The sequence below is a fragment of the Sorex araneus genome, chromosome 6 (assembly GCF_027595985.1).
Source record: "Sorex araneus isolate mSorAra2 chromosome 6, mSorAra2.pri, whole genome shotgun sequence".
Lineage (NCBI taxonomy): Eukaryota > Metazoa > Chordata > Mammalia > Eulipotyphla > Soricidae > Sorex > Sorex araneus.
The window spans coordinates 117,634,035-117,656,566 of NC_073307.1; the positions used below are offsets into that span (position 1 = coordinate 117,634,035).

Sequence of the window (22,532 nt, forward strand, 5' to 3'; positions counted from 1 at the left end):
CTGCTGGGCCAGATGAAGGCATACATTACTCTGGAAGTGAAACACTCATTCAGATACGACAGTGTCTTCTCTTGAGGATCACCATGGTAATTTATGATGCCCTCAGTGCCATTACTTTACAAGTGACATGGATTCTGCAATTTATATACTTGCATGCATGCACATAAAAGGAGAGAGGCTTGTGTAGAATATCTGATGCAGAAATATTTCAATATTATTCTTTTTAAAAATTTTTATTCCTTTTTTTGTTTTGGGGCCACACCCAGCAATGCTCAGGGGTTACTACTGGCTCTGTGCTCAGGAATTATTCGTTATGGTGTTTGGGGGACCATACAGGAGGCCAGGGATCAAGCCCAGGTGGCTTTGTGCAAGGCAAATACCCTACTCGCTATACTCTCTGGCCCCTCGGCATTATTCTAAGTTAACTACCATGTCACAGGTAACTAACATTTGAGATCTGCTTTTATTGTTAAAGTTTTCTTGCCACCTCTTGAAAAACCATACAGTAATTTTTGACTTATTTATTAATTTAAAAGATGCACATTATAGTGAAGAGAAATGTTTCCTTTCTTGTAGATTAACAAAAATTAATAGTGGACTTTTAGGTTTTGATTTTAGTAGATCTTCTCTCCACACCAATGGATTCTCCCAGAAATGTCATACATATGTCCAATCTCTTTCCCTCTCATTCCACACTGCAGTCTTAGTATACCCTTCCTATTCTCTTCTGTCTTATTCTACTTTGTTCGAGGAACAGACCCCCTGGTTCTACCCCTTCATGCAGCGAACCTGGGTTTGGTCCCTAGCATCCCGTATGACCCCCCTAGAATGATCTTTATTCTTTTCCCACAATGCTTAATATACTATCATGGGATAGTAAGTGATGCTAAATTAATCACACAGGACTAGAACTCACAGAAATGTTCTCAAAAATTGAGAAATTCAAGCATAGTATAATAATGTGAATTAAGAAAGGAAAACTGGAAAAATGCTCTGAAGGAAGAGTTCTCTCTCAATCTCTTTTCTTTCGGTGGTGTCCATAAAAACAATGAATGGAGGCATCCTGAAATAAATTAGGATTGTTGAGGCATTTAACCTGTATTTATGTAAAAAAAAAAAAGACTTTCAGGTTTTAAACCACTTTTAACTGGACCTTATACATGATGGCAGTTAAACTTTGAGATAGCAACAATAGGTCACAAGGAAAACAATATTTATAAAGTGTCTCTTAACCATCCTTTGCTTAATGATGATTTAAAAGAACGATTTAAAATGATTTAAAATGATCAAAAGAAGACAATAAGTAATCAGTGTTTGCCACAGATGAGGGCGGGGAAAAATGAACAGGTAGAGCAGAGAATATTTTGTAGTACAAATACTCTAAAATACCATAATAATTTGTCAAGAGAGGTAGTACAGTAGGTAGGGCACTACACATGATCAATCTGAGTTTGATCCCTGGCACACCATATAGTTCCCTGAGCTTGCCAGGAGTGATTCCTGAGTGCAGAACCAAGAGTAAGCCTTGAGCAACGCCAGGTGTGGCCAACCCTCCCACTCCCGGAAAAATATCATAACAGTGGGTATGTGTTATTATACATATTTGAATCTGCAGAATGTACATCACCAAGACTGAACCTCAATATAAACTTATGAACTTTGGATGATTATGAGGTATTAGCATAAATTCATCAAATGAAACAAATAGAACTGGTTGATAATAGGCATGTAAAAGCTAAGGGATGTATAAAAATATCTCTAGGCCTTTCTCTTAATTCTACTGTGAACCTTTATTATGAAACTGCTATTAAAAAATAGTTATGATATTGGCTTGGAAGCTAGCCTCACATGATGGGGGAAAGTCACCCCAGATAGAGAAGGGAGCACCCAGTAAAATGTGATTGGAAATCCTGAGCGGGGAGGGAGATGCACGCTGAAAGTAGACTAGAGACTGAACATGATGGCCACTCAATACCCATATTGCAAACCACAACACCCAAAAGGAGAGAGAGAGAGAACAAATTGGAATGCTCTGCCACAGAGGCGGAACGGGGTGAGGGGGATAGGATAGGGGGGTGGGAGGGATACTGGGTTCATAAGTGGTGGAGAATGGACACTGGTGGAGGGATGGGCTCTCGAACATTTCATGAGGGAAAAATAAGCACGAAAATGTGTGAATCTGTAACTGTACCCTCACTGTGACTCACCAATTTAAAAATATATAAATTATTTAAAAAATAAAATAAAATTAGATTAAACCTTATTTTATTAAAAATGAAAAAAAAATAGTCATGATAATGATGATGATGAAAAAAAGATTAGCCCAAAATAAGAAAAGGAGAAACAGAACACCAAAACTTGAGGAAAAGAAAATAGAAAAACAAGTGGGAAATCTATATAAGACGTGACGCATATAAAAATACAATCCTCACTAAATATAAATGGATTAAATACTCCAATTAAAATTGGACATTTTCAGAAGAGCTGAGATAGTAAGATTAAAAAAAAATTTACAAAGCCAAAGCTTAGTATTTGAAAAAATCAATAAAATTGATAAGCGACTAGGAAGACTAACCCGCAAAGAGAAAACAAAAATAGCAATATTTGTATTGACAGAAGCGATTTTCACTATTGAGGACTACTTACGTTAAAAGGATAGTATGAATGTTGTGAATAATTTAATTCCAATAAACTTAATAACTTAGAGTACATTAACAAATTTCTTGAAAGACACAAACTACTAAAATTCATTTAACAACAAACATAACATTTGGATACTTTTTATTTTGGTGGGGGGACAGGTTTGCAAGCAATGTTTTTGGGGTGTATTGCACATCCAGCAATACTCAGTGTAATTTTTTTATTAAGTCTAAAGGCCTCAGACCTGGTGATTCAGGGGAGCATGTGCATAGAGATGCTAGGAACAACCAGGACTATCTCCTACAGTGCTCGGGTACCATTCAGTGCCAGGTATCTAATTCTGAGCCTCCAAAAAGCAATTCTTGCACTCCCCAGCCCTGGGCTATCTCCTGGCTCACATCACTGATTTATCTCAGATAATTAATGAACTATATTTACAGCCAAAGCCTTTGCCACAAAGAAAACTATTTTAAAATGGTCTTGCTGGAACATACTTTCAACCATTAAAGGAATGACCTATTAATAATAAAGCAAAGGAAGAAAAATCATCTTTTTTTTTTTGCTTTTTGGGTCACAGCCGGAGATACACAGGGGTTACTCCTGGCTCTGTGCTCAGGAATTACTCCTGGTGGTGCTCAGGGGACCATATGAGATGCTGGGAATCGAACCCAGGTCAGCCATGTGCAAGGCAAACACACTACCCACTGTGCTATTGCTCCAGCCCCCAAAAATCACTTCTTAATTTTATTTTCTGAGCAAGGTAGCATTCTGAGAAGAAAGTAAATGCAAAATTCTTTAAAAAATAGCAAATAAAATGCAGCAATATGAACAATGAATTTTTTAAATCATGATTTCAAAATTCAAGTTGGGATTATCATGCAAATGTGACACTAAGTTTACATTTAAAAAATAGGCAATGCAATTTACTATATTAGCAAAACAAAGGTAGCCATAATCATCACAGTTGATTCATTCACAAAATGACTTTGATAAAATTGGAAACCCATTCATGATGAAGTGAAAAACTCAAGAAACTAGTCAGAGAAAGGAACTGCCTCAGTAAAATAAGGGACATTTTCTTTGGTGACGGGTACACTCAGCTATGCTAAGGGATCACTCTGGGCTGTGCTCAGGACACCATAAGCAGTGCTGGAGATCAAACCCAGGTCAGCTGCATTTAAGGCAAACGCCTTACTTACTGTACTATCTCTCTAGCCCAATTTAGGACACTTAAGAAAAACCTTAAGAACATCACACTTGATAAAAAAAAATAAATAAATAAAACTACTGAACTTTCCACAAAGACGAACAAGGTAAGGTATGTAATCAAACTAATCTAACATTTTTCTTCAGGTAAAGGAAAAAAGTATATAACAATCATAAAAGTGATATCATGCATATTCACATAAATATGGATTATTGAAATGCTTGGGTATCGCAGTATTTCTTGTTAGTTCTGTCTACCAAGAAGTTACATGACATATTTGATAATCCCTTATTTAGGTTTATAACAAATATGAAATGAGTATATCCTAAACAAAGTGGCGAACAATGAAGAAATTGAAAAAGGAGTATGAAAAATAAAGAAAAGAAAGAAGAGTTTTAAGAGAACACCAGTAATATTTCTTTGGCTATGTTTATCCCACCTAATCTAAGTAAATCTTTGGTTCCAGAAATGACTGACGGTTGCCCATCTATGATTATGTAAATTCTGCTAACTTTGTATTCTCACTTATTACTGGCATGTGAACTCACTTTCTTTACAAAAAGCTGTTTTGGAATCAGAGTTTGATTTCTTCTTGCTTAAAAAAAAATGAGTTTTTGTCTGTCCTGGTGGTTTACTTGGCAGGAAAACACATTCCATGGATGAGAAGAGGCTTAATCATTAGGGAAGTGATGTGTTCATCCTCTGAGAAGAGATGCTGGGGTAAAGATTATGGTAAGCTCTCCCTGTCTTTTATAAAAAATTAGGTACATACATTAGCAAGATTGACTTACTGATGTGTGCAATAATTTGAAGATGGCAAATATAAAATATGAATGCATAGTTCTTCTAAATTTGGTGAAAAAAATAGGAACCAATGGTGCAGACCAAAAGATGAATTACCTGTGATATTTTGATTAAAGTATTAATTCTTTACTATAGGGAAAGTCCATATATAAGTTTTTCTTGCTCTGTTTTCATGTTTAGTTTTTGTGATCTCACTAAGAACAGATAACCTATTTTCTCTCAATTACTGAATTTATCTATCCCAACACATTTATTGAATAAACTAGGTAGACAGACAAATAGGAACAAATATATAGATGCAGACATCTTTTATATAGACAAAAACATTCCACTGGGTCCTTTAGAAACATATTTATTTAGAATATCAAAATAACTCTTTAAAGAGGAATTTACCTCCCAATATCTGTTGTTGGGGAAATGTAATTGAAAACCACAATAAGATATTATCTCACACAGGTGAAAATGGCATAACCAAAAAATTGGAAATACCAAGGATTGGCAAGGATGTGGAGTGAAAGGAACTCTGGGAACACTGCTGGAATAGAAATTCACGCAATCTGTACGTAAAACCATAAGGAGTTTCCTTAAAGATGATAATTCTTTATGATCCAATAATACCACTCAGACATTTATATAAAGGAGATGAAAATACTCATTTGAAAGATTATATGCATCTCTATGTTCACAGCCGAATCATTCACAGATGAATAGTCACTATTGTGACTTTGACACAAGAGTCAAAGCATGAAATAAATCTAAATAGCTGGCATTTAGGATGACTGATAAACTGTAGGTCATGACTCCATATGAACTTGCATAACTTCATATGGCGGGCACAAAAAACTGGCAGCCGCAAAATGTTTCTGAACATACAATGACAAAACATTAATTCAAAATCAATCATGCAGTGAATCAGAGATGTTTCTGAAAGTGCTCACCTGGGCCACATTTCTCAGGTGAAATAGCACTATGAATAGAAAAAAAGTCAAGTAGCACTGCTATATACTAAATGGATTATTACTCTGTCATTAAAAAAAAATAGATGTGACTTTCGGGACAAAGTATATGGAGTAGGAAATGATTGTGCTAAGTAAAATAAATAAGTGAAAACTAATCACCAGAAAGTTTCACACACATGTGAAATATTAATAACTAAAGCAAATAATGTGGTAACCAAACTAGATTCAGTGAAAACTATGGTGGTTGCTGGAGGGAAAGGGGATGTGGTGGGAGGAATGAACAGAAGAATCTTTTTGGTGGTTGGAAGGCATCAGAACTTTGGTGGTGGGTGGGATGAAGAGAGGTATGAAGTTTAAACTCCTAGTATTCTAAACTAAACTGAAAATTGATTAAAATAGAAAAAGTAGAATATTTATCTTTTTCACTAGATTTGACCTGAAGTTAGTTTTCAGAACTTTGGGTGTGCTAAACAACTTTACTATATTCTATGATATTTGTAGTACACTAAGTACTTTATATTTATTCTCATTCTAGTACTGAGAAATTGGTAGGATAGATATATTTGTTCTGCTTAATAGTCAAGAACACCAAGAGTTTACAGTAATGTTCTCTGAAACAACCAGTTGCTACAATACTGCTCAGAAGGTGCAGAGCTGGACATAGATCTCTTGATTTTCATTCTAGTGTGCTTCTACATTAAAGCTACCCCAATAGCTTATTGGCAGTCTGAAATAATTTGGAATTTCAAAGTCCACTTTCCTTGGCTGGAACATTTTTCCGTGTTAAGCATGTCATTTCCCTACACAGCTATGTGTATCAAAGGAGCCCGTGAGCAATTATAAATTTCATTCCACTAGTTGGCAAAAATACTGCCCCACAAAGGTGTAAAAGGAGGCAGGAAAACATTGAGCGAAATGATAACAAGGATTAAAACTATGCCACACCATTGTATTCCTTGGTTGCAGGAAAGGTTCCATGTTGCCATAGATAAGACTTCTCCCTCCCTCCCCCTACCTTCACCCACTCTCCCTCTCCCTCTCCCTGTTCCTCTCTCTCTCCCTCTCCCTCTCCCTCTCCCTCTCCTCTCCCTCTCCCTCTCCCTCTCCCTCTCCCTGTTCCTCTCCCTGCTCCTCTCCCTCTCCCTCTCCCTCTCCCTGTTCCTCTCTCTTTCCCTCTCCCTCTCCCTCTCCCTCTCCCTGTTCCTCTCTCTCCCTCTCCCTTTCCCTCTTCCTGTTCCTCTCCCTCTCCCTCTCCCTGTTCCTCTCTCTATCCCTCTCCCTCTCTCTCACTTCTCTCTCTCTCCCTCTCTCTGTCTCTCCCTTCTCTCTCTGTCTCTCCCTCTCTCTGTCTCTGTCTCTGTCTCTGTCTCTCTCTCTCTCTCTCTCTCTCTCTCTCTCTCTCTCTCTCTTCCACTTGGAAGCTCCATTCTCTTTAAAAAATCAACAAGAAGAACCAAAAGGGAATTCCCTAAGGTCAATTCTGAGGAAGCATAAACCTCTAATTCAATAACTGTGCTACTGCTCTGAACAAAAAAAAAAGGGTCTTTATTATTGCAGCATCCATATGGAGCCAATTGGACATTAATGACTAATCAATCCCTCCTCTTTCTATTCTACTTAAAGTGTCACAAACCATGTTTAGATTAGCCCATTTCCTGCTTAGGATTGCTCAAGATGGCTTTTGTTCTTTCAGGCCCAGCCTTATGGAGGCAGCTTAAACAAACACACAACCAGAGTGGCGCAGGAGTTATAAAGTGCCATATGTGAATGAACAAAGGGGCTACACTAAAGCCTTTTGTGGTATTTGTTAATGTTTTTCATCTGAGCTTAAAAAGGTTTAATGACTTTGTGGTGAGCTGATGCATGTGGCTCGTGGCTTTGCAAAATGAAGGAAATTCTAACCAGTGATATACCGGTCTGTATTCTCAAGGGTTTCTTGCTTTCAGTTTTGGTGCCCATGTTTACTTTTTCCCCTACTACATTTTTTTCCCTACTACTTTTACTCAAGTTATACTTGTTTTCCATAGGTAGCTAAATAGAGGACTTTACCTTATTTCAATTATAGTATGCAAGTACTGCTTGATAACTTATGCAATTTTTCATTTTAATGGCCTGAGATTAGCAGAGAATCTAAAATATTCTATTTATTATCTATTTTCCATTTGCATGCACAAAAGAAGGGCTTACAAGCTGTCTTATAGATGCAAAAATGTAATCATTTAGCACTGAGTCTGAGACTGTTATGGATAAAATAAGACAATAATAGGTTCTGGGTTCCTAAGATTTTAGGGGAGGGGAACCAGGCATAGATTCAAGTACATCTCCTTAGAGGATACAGAGACTTGTGAAAAGCTAATAGACTGAATAATTCATGTTGCTTGGCAACTTCTGGCTTCATCCAATTCAGTAGACTACCATAGACTCTACATAAAATTAAGTACAAACTAAGAGGAAATGAGTTTAGGATTTACTTAACAAAAATAATATTAATTCATTTGCTTGTTTTTCATTAGGTGTCTGTTTTGACAATTGTAAGTATTAAACTTCCAGCTGATATTCTTCTGGATTTGAGTCCTCAGTCCCCACTTACATATCTCTTCATAATTTCAGTCACAGTAATCTGTTGCAAATGTAATTTTAAGAGGATGCTGTTCCATTCAAAAAGACTTCAATGATTTTGTATATCCAAAAGAAGAAGTCCAGACTCCTTAGCATGCTATACACGCCCCTCCACAATCTGGCTTTCTACCTATGTAACCAGTTCCATCTATGGCCACTCAAAACAGTTTAGCTTTAGACTACTGAGCTTCTTATGGTCTCTACATGGCATTCTGTTTCCTACTAGGAAATCATGCTTTCCCTTTCCATAGATTTTCTGTTTATTTCGCCATTGCTCATATTTGATTAATCTTTTCTAGATTATCTCTAACTGGTATTAAGTTAGATTAAGTATTTTAGATTCCCGAAGCACCGCCTAATTTAACTTTAATATTCACTTTATTGTGCCCAAACTACCCTTGTATTCATCTACTTTCTTCACTAGACTGTGCACCATAAAATAAGTGGGGAGTGTATTGTCTTGGTGGAACTGTATCCCCAGGGTCTAGTTAAAAGGTCGACGTAAAGTAAGTACTCATATGCTCAGAACAGTGTGCGTCTTCATTAGTGAGCTTAGAATGATACTCAGATCTCCACATGCTGTCTTAGTATCTAGGAGTATTGGAGAATAGATTTTGTATAATTCCATTCTTCTCCCCACTAACATATGAAATATGATAACATATTTCATTAAAGAACTGTGATTTAAGCTTATTCATAGCTGAGTTTTAGACAAACAATATTGCAGCACTGATCCCATCATCAGTATCAACTACCCTCCACCGAGGTTGCCATATCTCTCCCATATCGCCCCCACTACCTCTCCAGCACGCTGTCTTGATAGACACCTGTCTAAGATTGGTTGCTAAAGTCTGGGTCTCTTGATTTCAGTGCTGTTGACTCTATGGTTTGGATGTTTGGCTCTCTCATTCCTTAATACACAAAACCATTGTTCTGACTCTCCTGACCAGGCCCCTGTTGCTTTTCATATGAATCTTGTCCTCCCCTACCTGTCCCCCGGCCCCCCCCCTCCTCCCCCCCCCCCGCCCTCCTGCTGCCGACTCTTTCTTTTTTTTCTCCTCCCTATACTCTGGGACCAAGATTGGTTAGGGAACCCCCATCCCAACCCACCCCTGTTTTAAAACATTGCATACCCTCTCCCAGTTATTCAAAATACAGTATGAGTGATACCATCTGTGTTTTCCCTTATTTCCTATATTCTGTTAAGTGCCTTATCTCACTTGAGTCCTCTTTAATGTAAGAGTGATATTGATGAGAAAATGTACCCATTGCTGTTTAAAACACAAATTGTTCTAATATATCTTTTATTTATTTTTTTGGTTTTTGGAGAACACCAGCAGTGCTTAGGGGTCACTCCTGGCTCTGCACTTAGGAATAACTCTGTCAGTGCTCAGGAGAACATATGGGATTATACCGGGATTATAGCCTGTGTTGGCAAGCACCCTACCTGCTGTGCTAATGTACTGGCCCTTTAGCTTTTTATTTTAATTGACTGCCCACACTGTGAGATTTTGAAATCTGAGTTCCTTCTTTAGGGCAAGGTTTCTTAAACTTTTCACTTGCAAGCCACTTTTTCAAGAAATTTTTAGACAATACTTGGATTTATAGATACAAAAAGTGGGTGTACAAGTCAAGAATTTATTAATAATAAATCATAAAGAATTGCATTTTAAAGAAAATTTTTACAGATATAAAACCCCATAAATTTTGGGGGGGTCATGACTCAAAGTTAAGAAATTAAGCTCTATGGTATGTGTAAATGTAGATAATTGAAGTATGTATTCCAATAAACATATGATAGGACTTTCCCAAGATAGCAGAATTATTATGAAATGAACAAAGCATATCCGTATAATTAGAGGGCTTTAACTTAGACAATATTAAAGACTTCATTCTGCATGAGAAAACTCTGAAGTTAGAAAAGTTAAATTACCCAATTTTCAGTATATGGAAAAATCACAATGATCTCAAATGTAATTTCCTTCAAAGTTTCACACTTGCCATAAAAATGATTTTCTAAAATGGTCAACCAAATTGTTCCATTGGCATCCAGTCTCAGCTTTAAAAACTGCTAACCAAATTAATTTAATTGGCCTCATCTTCATTTTACTTGTTCCTGGGAATCTTCCTTTTATTGTAATGAGAGACATAGATCACAGATTGAATAAAAACTAACAGTTTTTTTTTTTTAAGATTAAGGATATGAAAATAGTACTAGTAGGACATGGCTCAAGTATCTGGGCTATTTACTCAATTTTATGGTCCACCAAAATTGTCTTTGCCCAAATGATGGTGGAAGTAATTTGAAAGATACCTAATATTTGTGTGGTTTGAAAATTAAATTTTAGAAAACCTATAAAATTTTCCATTTCTCAAGGTTTTAAAATAAAAACCAACACAGGAAAAAGTTACTCCAACAAAAGGAATCAACATAATCACTTCATCTTAAGAGAAATGGAGTCAGTATGGCTCAGAGGCTATAAAGCTAAATATATTGGGTTTGAATAGTAGATTTGATCGTTTCTAAGTAACCTAGAGAAAAATATTTTCTTTCTTTAAACTGTAGTTTTATCTCCTTCTAGAGGAGAGTTTATAATCTCTGCTTAGGATCCTTATGAGGATTTAAGAGGAATAAATAAATTTCCTAGCATGGTGACTGGAACTCAATAGTAGGATGTTTTCTGCTATCAAAAACATAACAGATACTTCAGATACTTAATTCATTTTTGTTCCCTGCCCAATCTTTTCCCAGGTCTGAATGATGTTTCTTACAGTGAACAATTTTAGCTTTTAGAATAGTTATAAAATGAACCAGTAAATTAGCTGGGGAGTGCAATTTACTACTTAATTGGGCCTCTATTCTGTCTCCAAACTAAAATATGTTTTAAATGGACTCCACAAGTTAGAAATTAAAATGCATCAACTATTTGCTTCACCCAAGAAAGACCATATCCCACCTCCTTTAGTTCCCCACACGCTACTCAGTTTGAGCCAGGAGCAAAGGAAGAGAGCATTATCTAGCAAATTTATGAACTCACTGGAATAACAAAGGACTACTATAACAAATTTAGTATAGGACTTTCTTTTCCTTCCCTACTAATAGTTTTGAAAGTTTTATCATGAAGCAGTGATTATCCTTTTGCATTTTGTCCTCATGTAGAATTGACTGTCAGAGGTAAAATGCTGAAGTACCTGAAGTGATTTTTTTTTCTTTTGTTCATGAAGGCACATCTATATAGATATGTGACAACCAGGTCTTCAAAGCCCTCTACAATATGGAAACCAGCTATTTTTGTGACACATTCAATTCAAAAAGTGTTTACTGAGTATATTTGCAAGGCTTTGTATTAGTCTCAGTGGAAAATACAAAGGTGAGAAAGATAATTCTTCCCTTTTGGAACATTCTTCTGCATGTCTACGTGCTCTGATAGTTTTTTTCCCTATTTGAATTATTCCCTCAACTTAAAGAACTTCTTCCTTTGCTTTTCTAAACCTAGGCTTATCTTCCATCATACCTCTATCTGGCTCCAAAATAATACCTGTTAGCAAGCAGCAGTAGCTTCCTTCTCTACATAGCACTGCTTTTATGTGTCTCTGTGATGATGTACTTGAAAACATAATACCGGTTACTTTGCTTCCTATAGATATTTATACTCTCTATTACACTACTAGCTCTTAGAGAACATAATGTTGCACATCTTAAAAAGAAAATCCCTTCATGCCCACAATAGGATTGTGCACATAAGAGTTAATAAACAAGTTATAACATGGTAAATATGGGTAAAACTGAAACCTGGGGGATTCTGAGTGCAGATATATCCTGATTGGTAAGACGTGGCTATTGGCACTGGCAATTGTGTCTACAGAGAATCACCCTAAACTATATGAAGATAGATAGCAGGTAGCAGGTGCAAGCAGTGGCAGACAAGAAGAGATAAAATTTGACAAAAGCCTAGAATGAGGAGGCTATTCAAAGATAAGGCCATAGTTAAAGTAAAAAAGAAATCAGGAACCAGTACTAAAAGTTGGGAAGAGTTAGGTGGTTGCCAATTTTGGGGAACAAATTAGGAGTAAAGTGAGCAGAACTTGAAAAGAAGGAAAAGAAAATCAGGAAATAGGTTGGTCTCAAATCCAATTCTAATATTAAGCAGAGAAAATCTAAAGAGTACTCAAACTGTCCTGATTCTGTTTTAACTCCCATCAACATAAGAATGACTGAGTTTTACAGCATACAGGCAGAGGGTTGATTCTTGCTGCCAAGAAGCAGATTTGGATAAAGAAACTAGACAAGGTCCACACCTCAAAAGCTACCATCAGCTCAAACATGGCAGAAAGATCTATATCGTCTAGGGTGTATACTCATGAGTCAATTTATATGAAGATATAAGTACTACTCTGGAAACATAGGCTGTTTACTCTTGGGTTGAATTTGTATGGTAGATGGCATTAATCTTTGTCAATCAGTTTCTGGAGCAAGTAGGGGAAGTACTTCTGTATGATTTAATGCTGGCACAAACAAGCATTTCCCCCCAGGGTAGAGGATAGTTTGTCATAAATCCAGATAGTATGTATGTGTGTATGTGTGTTTTGATTATGTATCTCTTGCTATTGACACATTTGTAGAGAAGGCAGTCCAATAAGAAATCAGCTACTGGGCAGGGTTAGATTTCTCACAAGGAGGCAAGATCTTTGATTGGGTTTTCTAGCTTAAGTAACTGAGAACTAAACTAGGTTCCCTTTATGGAGTATTAGGGATGGAGTTATACAAGAATCTTGACATTTCACACTCTTGCCCATCATCAAGACTATCTATCACTTGGAGAGTTCAATGGAAATTGTTTTCTACCAACATTAAAAGTTATTTGGGGAGCTTTTAAGACATAACAAATATATTTCTTTAAGAGAACTTTATTTGCTTGTTTAAGAGAGCTGCACTTTATATATAGTGCTGATATAAACCGGTGCACAGGATCCTCTAAAATCGTTTATATCCACAGTAAAATACATTTTTGTGATGCTCGTACAACAGAGTTAGTCCAGAGCCAAGGGCTTTGTGAACTTTGTTTATCTCCCAGCTTGTGTGGCTATTACTCAGTCTTATGTTCTAGGCCTCCTTCACTACCCGTGCTGGCCTCAAAATATAATCTATGGGTTCCATAGTAACTGTCTGAGCTATTTATTTCTCTTAGACACCTGGAAACACTGTTTTGGTGCCTGTGGAAAACTAGGCATAGAGGCCCACAGAATAGCTGCTTTGTGTTCACTTGTGATTTCTCTGAATTTTTTATATGTATAAATCCCTGTCCATTGTTTCTGGAAGATATTCTAATATTAAGAATATGAATATATTCTTAAATAACTTCTTGTGCAGAAATATATCATGCAAGGATGTTTCTGCATTTCTATAATGTCTGCACTAGTTTAAAAGATAGTGTGGCTCTAAACTGACACCTGCTCTATTTGAGATAACTTAAAATGGAATGCCTTTAGTTACATGGCATAAAAGAATTTAAAATTGTCAACAAGAAATCACCTATACCACCTTCCTCACTTGTAGATGAGAAAATTTAAGGAAAGAATGTAACTAACTTAAGGCAAAACCAATTAGAACTTCAGTCTCATAGTACTTAAGCAAATATTTGAAATTATGCCATGTAGAAAAATAGTAGGCTTGACTTTTATTAGATATAGAGTCAGACTAGTCTTTAGTCAGCCGAAGAGAATAAAGTCAGAAATCAAACTAGAAACAATGGATAGAAGTTAGAAGGAAACAGACAAATTTTGCGAATAAGTAACAAGAACCAACTGAGGATGATATGGTGCCGCCCAGAAGGTCAAGCAGGGCGAGTGCCATCAGCAGTCTGATAGTGCCTTCAGCCTTCCTGATACCCCAAAATTGCCGCTGTGACTCTGGTCGAACCCCAACAACTTGGGACAAATTTCCCAAGAAATTAAATGGCCAAAAGTTTGGTATATGGAAATCACACCCACAAACCACCTCTGGCTCAGCTATATAAGCTCATTTATCAGTCTTGCTTCAGAGACACATAAATAAATCTCGAAAGAGATCAAAAGAAGGCCATTTAGGCAGATTAATGGCCATAATTTTGAGACTCACAAATGAATCTCGAAGGAGAGCAGCACGCCACAGAGATGTCTCCCCACCCATGTCAGGATGATTTCACTGGGGCACCCTATACTGGGGGCAGGTATGTCCCTCCACCTGCCCAAAATGAATGCTGGCAGCAGCAAACCTCTAGAACCCAATTGCCACCAAGCTCACAGTCAACCTTCATAGGCTCGTCCTGAGCCTGCCATGAATGAGGATGAATCTGCTAAAAAAAACCCAGGTATGTGAAACCAATGATTGAAAACTCCAGGCTTCACAGAGTCAGGGTTGGGCAACCTCCCCCCATACCCCTGCCCTTTCGGTTTCCTGGCAGTCACTCCCAAAAACTGCCTCGGGGTGCCATTTAAGTGCATTAACGGCCATGATTCAGAATCTCACCAATGAGTCTCAGAAGAGAGCAGCATACCACAGAGATGCCTCCGGAACCCAAATATGAAAAAATTTTAGAATTCCAGGAGTTTGTGGCCACTTTGACGGCTCAGTGACACCTCATACTATTCATGGCAAGCAATACAAAATAAATTATTTAGCATCTGCCAAAGAGGCAGGCTGGGGTAGTGGTTGGAAGATTCAAAGTAGTGGTGGTAGGAAGGTGCAATGGTGATGGGATTGGTGTTGAAATAATAAATGTAAACAATTATTATTAACAACTTTATAAAAAATTTTAAAAAATTTAAAAATTAAAAAAAGTAATATGGAGTTCATCCCTGCTTTAATCAGCTTAATTAGTGGCTGAATAAACAGCAGTTATCCTACATAAAAAAAAAGTAAAAACATAAAAAATAAAAGCTAAGAAACAAAAAAAGAATCAACTGAGTTGGAATACAGTTCTCAAGAAGTCACCTACTATCATTTAACATATCCAAAGAGAAGTGAAAAGAGTACTTGTCAGATTTCTTTGTTGGAATTATACATGTGATGGCTTTTCTCCTTCATTCTAATTATGAAAATTTAGTTTCAGTGTAAAATTACTGTATTTAGGTGGGCCTCAAATAGTAATGATCTTTACAGTCCAACATATAAGTTATTGTAGCATATAAATACCACCCTGATTATACTACAGCTTGCATCTGCTGCCTTGAATGAGCCATGTATCAGTCTTCTTATTGCACTGGGAATGAAGGATTGGAGGAAGGGAAATAAAATGAAGCTTCAAAGATTTCACCGAGTGCAGATCAAAGAGTAAGCAGGATTTTTAACACTGGACCATCATATTAAGTGGTACACTCTTTTAGGAAAAAAAGAAAATGTTTCAATATTTGTTGTCTGTAAAACAGAGAAGTTGACAATAATTAAGCTATCATGAGATATAAAACCAAGGAACAATTAGAACTTCATACATACACATATACACAATGAGGGCTTTATTAAGGGCTAAGGACATTTTGGCTGGGATCCAGTTCACAAATTCAGTACAAATCTATAAAACTTTTCTAAGAAAATCTGAGAACATGAGAACAACACTTATAAATGGGGCTATTCTTGGTCCACAAATTCATTTCTATTGAAATCAATATGAGTTTTTAAAATCTGGAGGACATTATATCATTGCAGTTCTAATCCAGGGTCTAAAAGTTTAGTGCTCACTTTCAGAGCTCACACCTTGCAAAGTTTAGGTGCCACTGTTCCCACATAAACATAATGCACACTCTCACTCTGAACTAGACACAATAATTTAATTTGATCACTAAAAGAGATGTTTGAAAATGTTCTCTTACCCAAACCATTAGGAAGAACAGTAAAAAAAAAGTAAAGTAGTCCTTCTGAGACTTCAGATATGAAAGAACTTTTAATAGAATGGAAAAAAAAGTTAAAGGCATAACTATTATTTAAAAACGTCACAACTATTATTGCTGGGGGAAAAAGGATAAAGCTCACTGGTTATATATAAATATTACTGGAGAGATCTCATTAATATAAAAGAGCAGATTAAAGGACTTGAAAACTTCATTCATCAAGTCACACAAATATATACTCAAGATAGTGCTCTTATTTCTCTGAAAAGAAAAGTGAAAGCAATTGTGGACAAGTCACCTTTTATTATAAGAAACACACTTGCTTTTATGAAGAACATAATAACAATCTTGGATTTAGAAGGGACCTTAGAGATAATGGAATCCACCAAAATGCTTTGAAAAGATAAAAACACTTCTGGTCAGGGACATTAGTAGTTACTTGTTTGCTGTCATTTAGCAAGTGCTTTAATTCAAATCCCCCAATAACCAGGCCAGTATTCCATCTACTATACTTTGAAACCTTGATATTAGGAGAATTGGAAAAAGAACTGCACCCTTGCCTATGTAGCACAAGGAGAGGGGAAAAAATCTTATAAAAGGTTGAACAGTTGCTCATCATTCTTAATATATAGTGACAGACTCAACTAATTGAGTCATCTTTTCCTTACATGTCCTACATAAGAAGGACAAATTTTGTGGACTCAATACATATTAAGACTTGAACTGCTTCAAAGTGTAACAAGACCTTAAACGTGTTTCCTAAGCCCCCAGCACCAATGAATTTGTAGCTTTATAAATATCATGGTGAACAAGAAATGCTGTCTTGTCATATTCAAGCCAAATAACAGCTGGACTTTAAAAATAAAATTTTGAAGGCATTTGCCTTTTATATTTTTAATTTCTGTTTTCCTGGATTATGGTTTTGTCATTTGATTTTGATGAGTGGTTAATATACATGCACAGCTGCCTCTTTTGGTGACCTTTCTCTTGCTGCCTCCAAGCTCAGAACTATGAAGCAGTTGCTTACTAAGTGATAATGGCATCTTCATGTCTGGCAGACATTTCCCTGGGAATTCTGGTGGGAACAGGGCCTCATCTCGTGCCCAGACTTTGGTGGTCACTTCAGAACTCACACAGGAGGGTGGGTGGAGATGGAAGGAGGGCAAAAGACTCTTCAAATTGCTATTCTGCATTGTTCAATACCCAAGACACAAAAGCAACCAAGACACACACATACACACACACACACACACACACACACACACAGAGATAGAAAAGAATACCTTGATGACTGAATACATGTTTTCACCAAGAAGAAAAGGGTGGAGGTAACTGTGTGAGGTAAGATCTGAGTTAATCAACTTTACTGTGGTAATCATTTTGTAGTATATACATGTATCAAATTGCTCATCTTTTGGGGGAGCAATAAGGGAGGAAAGTAGTCTTAAGCATTAATCAAAAGGTCTTGGGGCCCCTCCTGAAAACTCTTGATCAACTGGGATGATAGTTCAATGCAAAGTCCAAAACATACTGTACTACCCAGGCTCTGTGGTGTTGAGGATTACACAAGCCATGGATGGATGCCGGGAGACCTCCAGACTGTACCTGGCAATGCTTGGAGGACCATGTGGTACTGTGCATTGAATCAGTATTCGGGACTGACTACATGCATGCAAGTCAAGCATATTTTTTTTTCCTGTTTTTATTTTTTGGATCACACGGGGCAGTGTTCAGAGGATACTCTCCTGGCTCTACACTCAGGCATTACTCCTGACGGTGCTCAGGGGACCATATGGAATGCTGGGGATCTTGCCCTCAAGGCAAGAATCTTAACTTCTGGGGCTGGAGCGATAGCACAGCGGGTAGGGCGTTTGCCTTGCACGCGGCCGACCCGGGTTCAAATCCCAGCATCCCATATGGTCCCCTGAGCACCGCCAGGAGTAATTCCTGAGTGTAGAACCAGGAGTAACCCCTGTGCATCGCCGGGTGTGACCCAAAAAAGCAAAAAAAAAAAAAAAAAAAAAAAGAATCTTAACTTCTGTGCTATACCATTCTGGGCCCCCTCATCTACACATTTTGAGTCAATTTAAGATCATGTGTCAATTGTATCCCAATAAGACTGGAAAAGAGTTTTAATAGCTGTTTCAAAATCAGAGAAGACAATGACTATTTTTTGGCTTGAGAAGGGATGGCATCCTGGCTAGAACCAGAGAACCTCTCTGTTAATTGGATTTACCTAAAGAGCTTTTACTTGGGGTTCCCTGTGGGGCATAAGAAGTCTGAGCTTTTTAACCCTCTTCTCGGTGATAATTATGTCTGTCTCTGTCTCTGTAGCTATGTATGCATTTACTTTATAGTCATCTGTCTTCCTTCACTCGACTTCAAACCCCATGAGGTCAGGGACATATCTATTTTTGTTCTCCTTGGCTATCTGGTGTCTTTGTTTAGGGACTGACACACAACAGGCACTCAAGAAATGTTTGTGGTTTTTGTTTGCTTGTTTTTTTTTTTTTTAAGATGACAAAACAAAAAGCCTGGCCGAAGAGCTAAATAAATCTTTTAGCCTTTTGCTTCAATCCCTTCTTACTCTTCCTGGAAAAGGAAAGCGTGAAGTAGAGAAAGTATTATGTGTACTTGCTATCTACTCTGACTTTAATATGAACTGTAACTCCAGCAGGCTTTGCAATCAGTTCACACTTGAACAGATGCCAGGAAATACCCTGAAGTCAGCAGAAGGCTGCACCCCTCCCTCCAGTCCTCACAAAGGCAGTGTGCTTCTGCCCGTATTAGAGCAGGTAACTTGACTCCATTCATGAACTCAGAGTCCCCCAAAAGCACATGAGGTCTCAATGGCAACTCTGGGCAAGCTTCTGAAGGGAGGTTTTCACACGCTCCCTAAGCTCCTGGGTCACTACAGCCCTTCTACTATTACACTCAGCAGGCATTGCTGCTATGTGTGACAGAGTAACATGAGAGCTGGTGCACGGCATGACTTGCTATATTTAGGGGAGAGGAAATGGGCCATACTGGGGAAGGTCACAAGGAGTTTGTTCAGAAAAATGAAGCACCGCATATTTATCTGTCTACACAAGGGGTGCAGCACAGCACCATTTAAGAGCTTGGCTTCTGGAATTAGGCTGCTTGGGATAAGCTCTCATATCTACCTTTAATTACCATGTGCTCAATGTCAAGTTGCTTAAATTTTTCTCAGCCTTAATTTTCTCATCTGTAAAGTGGAAGAAAAGATTTTTTTTACAGTGTTCTATAAGGTTCAAATGAGAAAAATGCATGTAAAAAAGCTTAGCACATTCTCTGGCATGTAAATGCTGGATAATTGTTTGCCAAAAACAATTTACATAGCCAAAACGTAACTGATTTAAATCCAGCAAGCCTGGATATTGAATAGAATTTCCAAAGATAGTCCAATACAATATATTTCCCTAGAATTATGCTTTTTATTTTTTTTTATTTCTTCAATGATCAATAACTGTGACAATGATTTTTAACTTAACCAAATACATTATATAATCAACTAGATTATTAGTATGACAGAGGCAACTGACTACATTTAGACCCATTACACTGTTAAACCAAATGAAAAGGATCAGTAACAGATTAAGAAAACTGCTAACATAAGAATAAGGTGACCAAACTATAGTTGCCAGTCTCTGAAGAAATGAATCTATCAATACTTCAAAATGATGAGATTGAAGATTTCATAGGTAAGGACAGAGATTTGAGTATTTTGCAGAATAACCTTCCAACAAAATCAAGATGGACTGGACATGAATGACTGCTTTCTCGGCCCAAGTATCTCAATTCTTTCTAGAGGAAAACCCTGAGCTCCTAAGTGCCTATGTAAACGCTAACGTCAGAGGGCTGGCGCGATGGTACAATGGGTAGGGCACACACAAAGCTGACCCAGACTTGATTCCTGGTGTCACATCTGGTCCCCTGAGCACCTCCACGAGTAATTCCTGAGTACAGAGCCAGGAGTAACCCCTGAGCACCACCAGGTGTGACCCCCCAAACCAAAAATAAACAAACAATGCTATCGTCAGTGTGTCTGCAGGATCCACTCTTCACGGAAGATAGTGAGCACACGTTTTGTTTCGTATAGTCATTATGCTTTCTTTCCTTCTCTTTCCTCTCCTGCTCCGCCTTCCCCACCTCACACAGAATTTATTTTAACACCATTTCCCCAAGATTCTCAGATTCTCATTAAACAGTAGTCCACCAAGTCATATATATATATATATATATATATATATATATATATATATATATATATATATATAAGCTGCCTTCTGGAGACTGTCTAAAGTGCTTCTTAATTTCTGTGACTATCACTTCTTAGCACCAATGCTAGGTATTTCTGCACTATCTGAAATGGCCCCAAGCTATCACCAAGGAACCAAGAGCAGTTCAGATGCTGCTCTGAAGTATCTTCATAGGCCTTCAAAGAAGTAGGGTCCTGGAAGAAATTCTGCCAGTAATAGGAATAATAGTAAGTTTTTTTTTTTCCTTCAAGCTGAAGAAGAATTTTAGCTGGGACCTAAGATGGGTGAAGTATTGTGTTACTCTGAAGAGAACAAATTAATCTTCCCTGACTGGTGGGAGAGATTCTGCCAAAAGAACAGCTAACGGGAAAACCAGCCCCTACTCTGTGATGACACAGTAAATAACAAGGCAGCATTACTACTGAAGTGCTGACCTAACTCATAAATTGGGCCCAGCCTCTGGGGAGCAATTTCTGCTGATTTGCTGCTTGTGCATTTAAAACAAACAAACAAAAGGGAAGAGAAGCGGACAGACACTGACAGCGCTGTGGGTAAACACACTGACAGCGAAACTGCCTTTTCCCCCAGACTTTCCAAAGACCGGAGTCAGAGTTAGAGCCAGACGCAGGCTGGGCTTCCCCCAAGCAATTCTTTATTTTACACTAAGTCTGCTGCAAGCTATTACTTAGTCACTCCAAATAGTGTGATTCTACCTAGGGTTTATTTGAGTTGGAACTTCATACACAAACACACACACACACACACACAGCCTTGTTTGGTGTGTTTTTCCTTCTTTCACAAGAGTGAAGGGAAGTGGAGGAAATATAGAATCACATTGCTCATTGGATGGCAGAGTTCCCTTCACATTAAAACTTTAACATGGCGCCTTAAAAGGGGACCACTGCCACTCACTCAGCAATAGAGGGTCTAGCTCCTTTTCAAAGTTCTCAGCTACATAGGAGATATAATGAGAGAGAGAGAACATTGACTCTTCTTTGCCAAGAAAATCAAGGTGGTGCTGAGGAGGTGTTCCCAAGAAAGACATTAAAGACCCCGTCATAACTCAGACACATCTTTGCAGAAAAGCAGGAAAGCTCGCCAGAAGAGCCACTCACCCTCTGCGTCTTCCGGCCGAGTAAGATCGATGACACCTGGGCCCAGCTTTCCATCTTCACCCGACTTTCCTGTTAACTGGGACCCCAAATTCTCAAAGCGTGTTCTTTCCTAGAGGAAAGAGTAATCAGAGGCTTAGTCTACATTCCATAGCCGCCACTTTTCCCTTCCAGTCTCTACTTGGCTCAGAGGGCAAATATGTTTATTTACAAACATCATTGCTCACCCACTTGGGCACAGAGCAGAAAATCACTCAGGAAGATCCTGCAGAAGCCTGACGGCGGCCGTGCAGATGGCACCCAAACCACAGTCTCTGGTGAAGAAAGGAAACCTGTGACCAAAACCTGCCCAAGTGACACTGCATGTCTTTATTGGATCTGCTCCAGTAATCTAACTGAGAGGTCTGAACCCAAAGGACAAAAACATGAGGGACACAGTTCCCATTAAAATACATGGCGGCGAAATTTAAGGGAGAAGAATTTTCCCCGTTAGAGGTCATCATCAGTGATGCTGGGGAAATGCAAATCAGATTTTTAAGCAAGAGGATTTCAGCAGCAAATATTTCCAAGCAGGCCAATCAGAGGATGACACTGATACTAACACTCTGTCTAGGACTTTTAACTTCCCAGGAAGTGAAAAGGTGGACATCATTCACAGCCAGTCAATGAGTCAGGGAAGCCGGACTCCTGCCACTATCGGAGAGAAACCTGAAGATGTTTGCTTTGTTAACTAGTTCTTTCAGGAACAGGAGCCTGAATCATCGCTGTGAACTCTCCCTCTACAGCTCTCAGGGAGCAGCAGAAGGCTCATTGACCATCATTAATATGATGTTCTTGTCTGCAGAAACACAGTGCATATCCCCTTCTCGCCTCCTTGGTACTAACCAGACTCAAACTTGGCTTTGTGTTGTGCTTATGAATGAATGAAACCTTGTTGTTCATTACTATGAAACAATATTAAATGTCATGTCAGCTTGAATTTACAGACATGAAATAGCAGCTTCCAGCTTCGGGAATGGTTTCTGCATGTTATACTTAATGCATT

General features: G+C 38.0%; 1 protein-coding gene across 5 annotated transcripts in view; it reads right to left on the minus strand.

Annotated features, from left to right (window-relative positions):
- The window catches only part of SOX6 (SRY-box transcription factor 6), a 650,955-nt gene that overhangs the window by 20,198 nt on the left and 608,225 nt on the right, over window positions 1-22,532 (minus strand). For all 5 annotated transcript variants that reach the window (XM_055142871.1, XM_004613574.2, XM_055142870.1 and 2 more), the window contains one exon: window positions 21,491-21,599. In XM_055142871.1, the coding sequence (XP_054998846.1) occupies window positions 21,491-21,599 (109 nt within the window). The remainder of the gene's footprint in view (window positions 1-21,490; window positions 21,600-22,532) is intronic.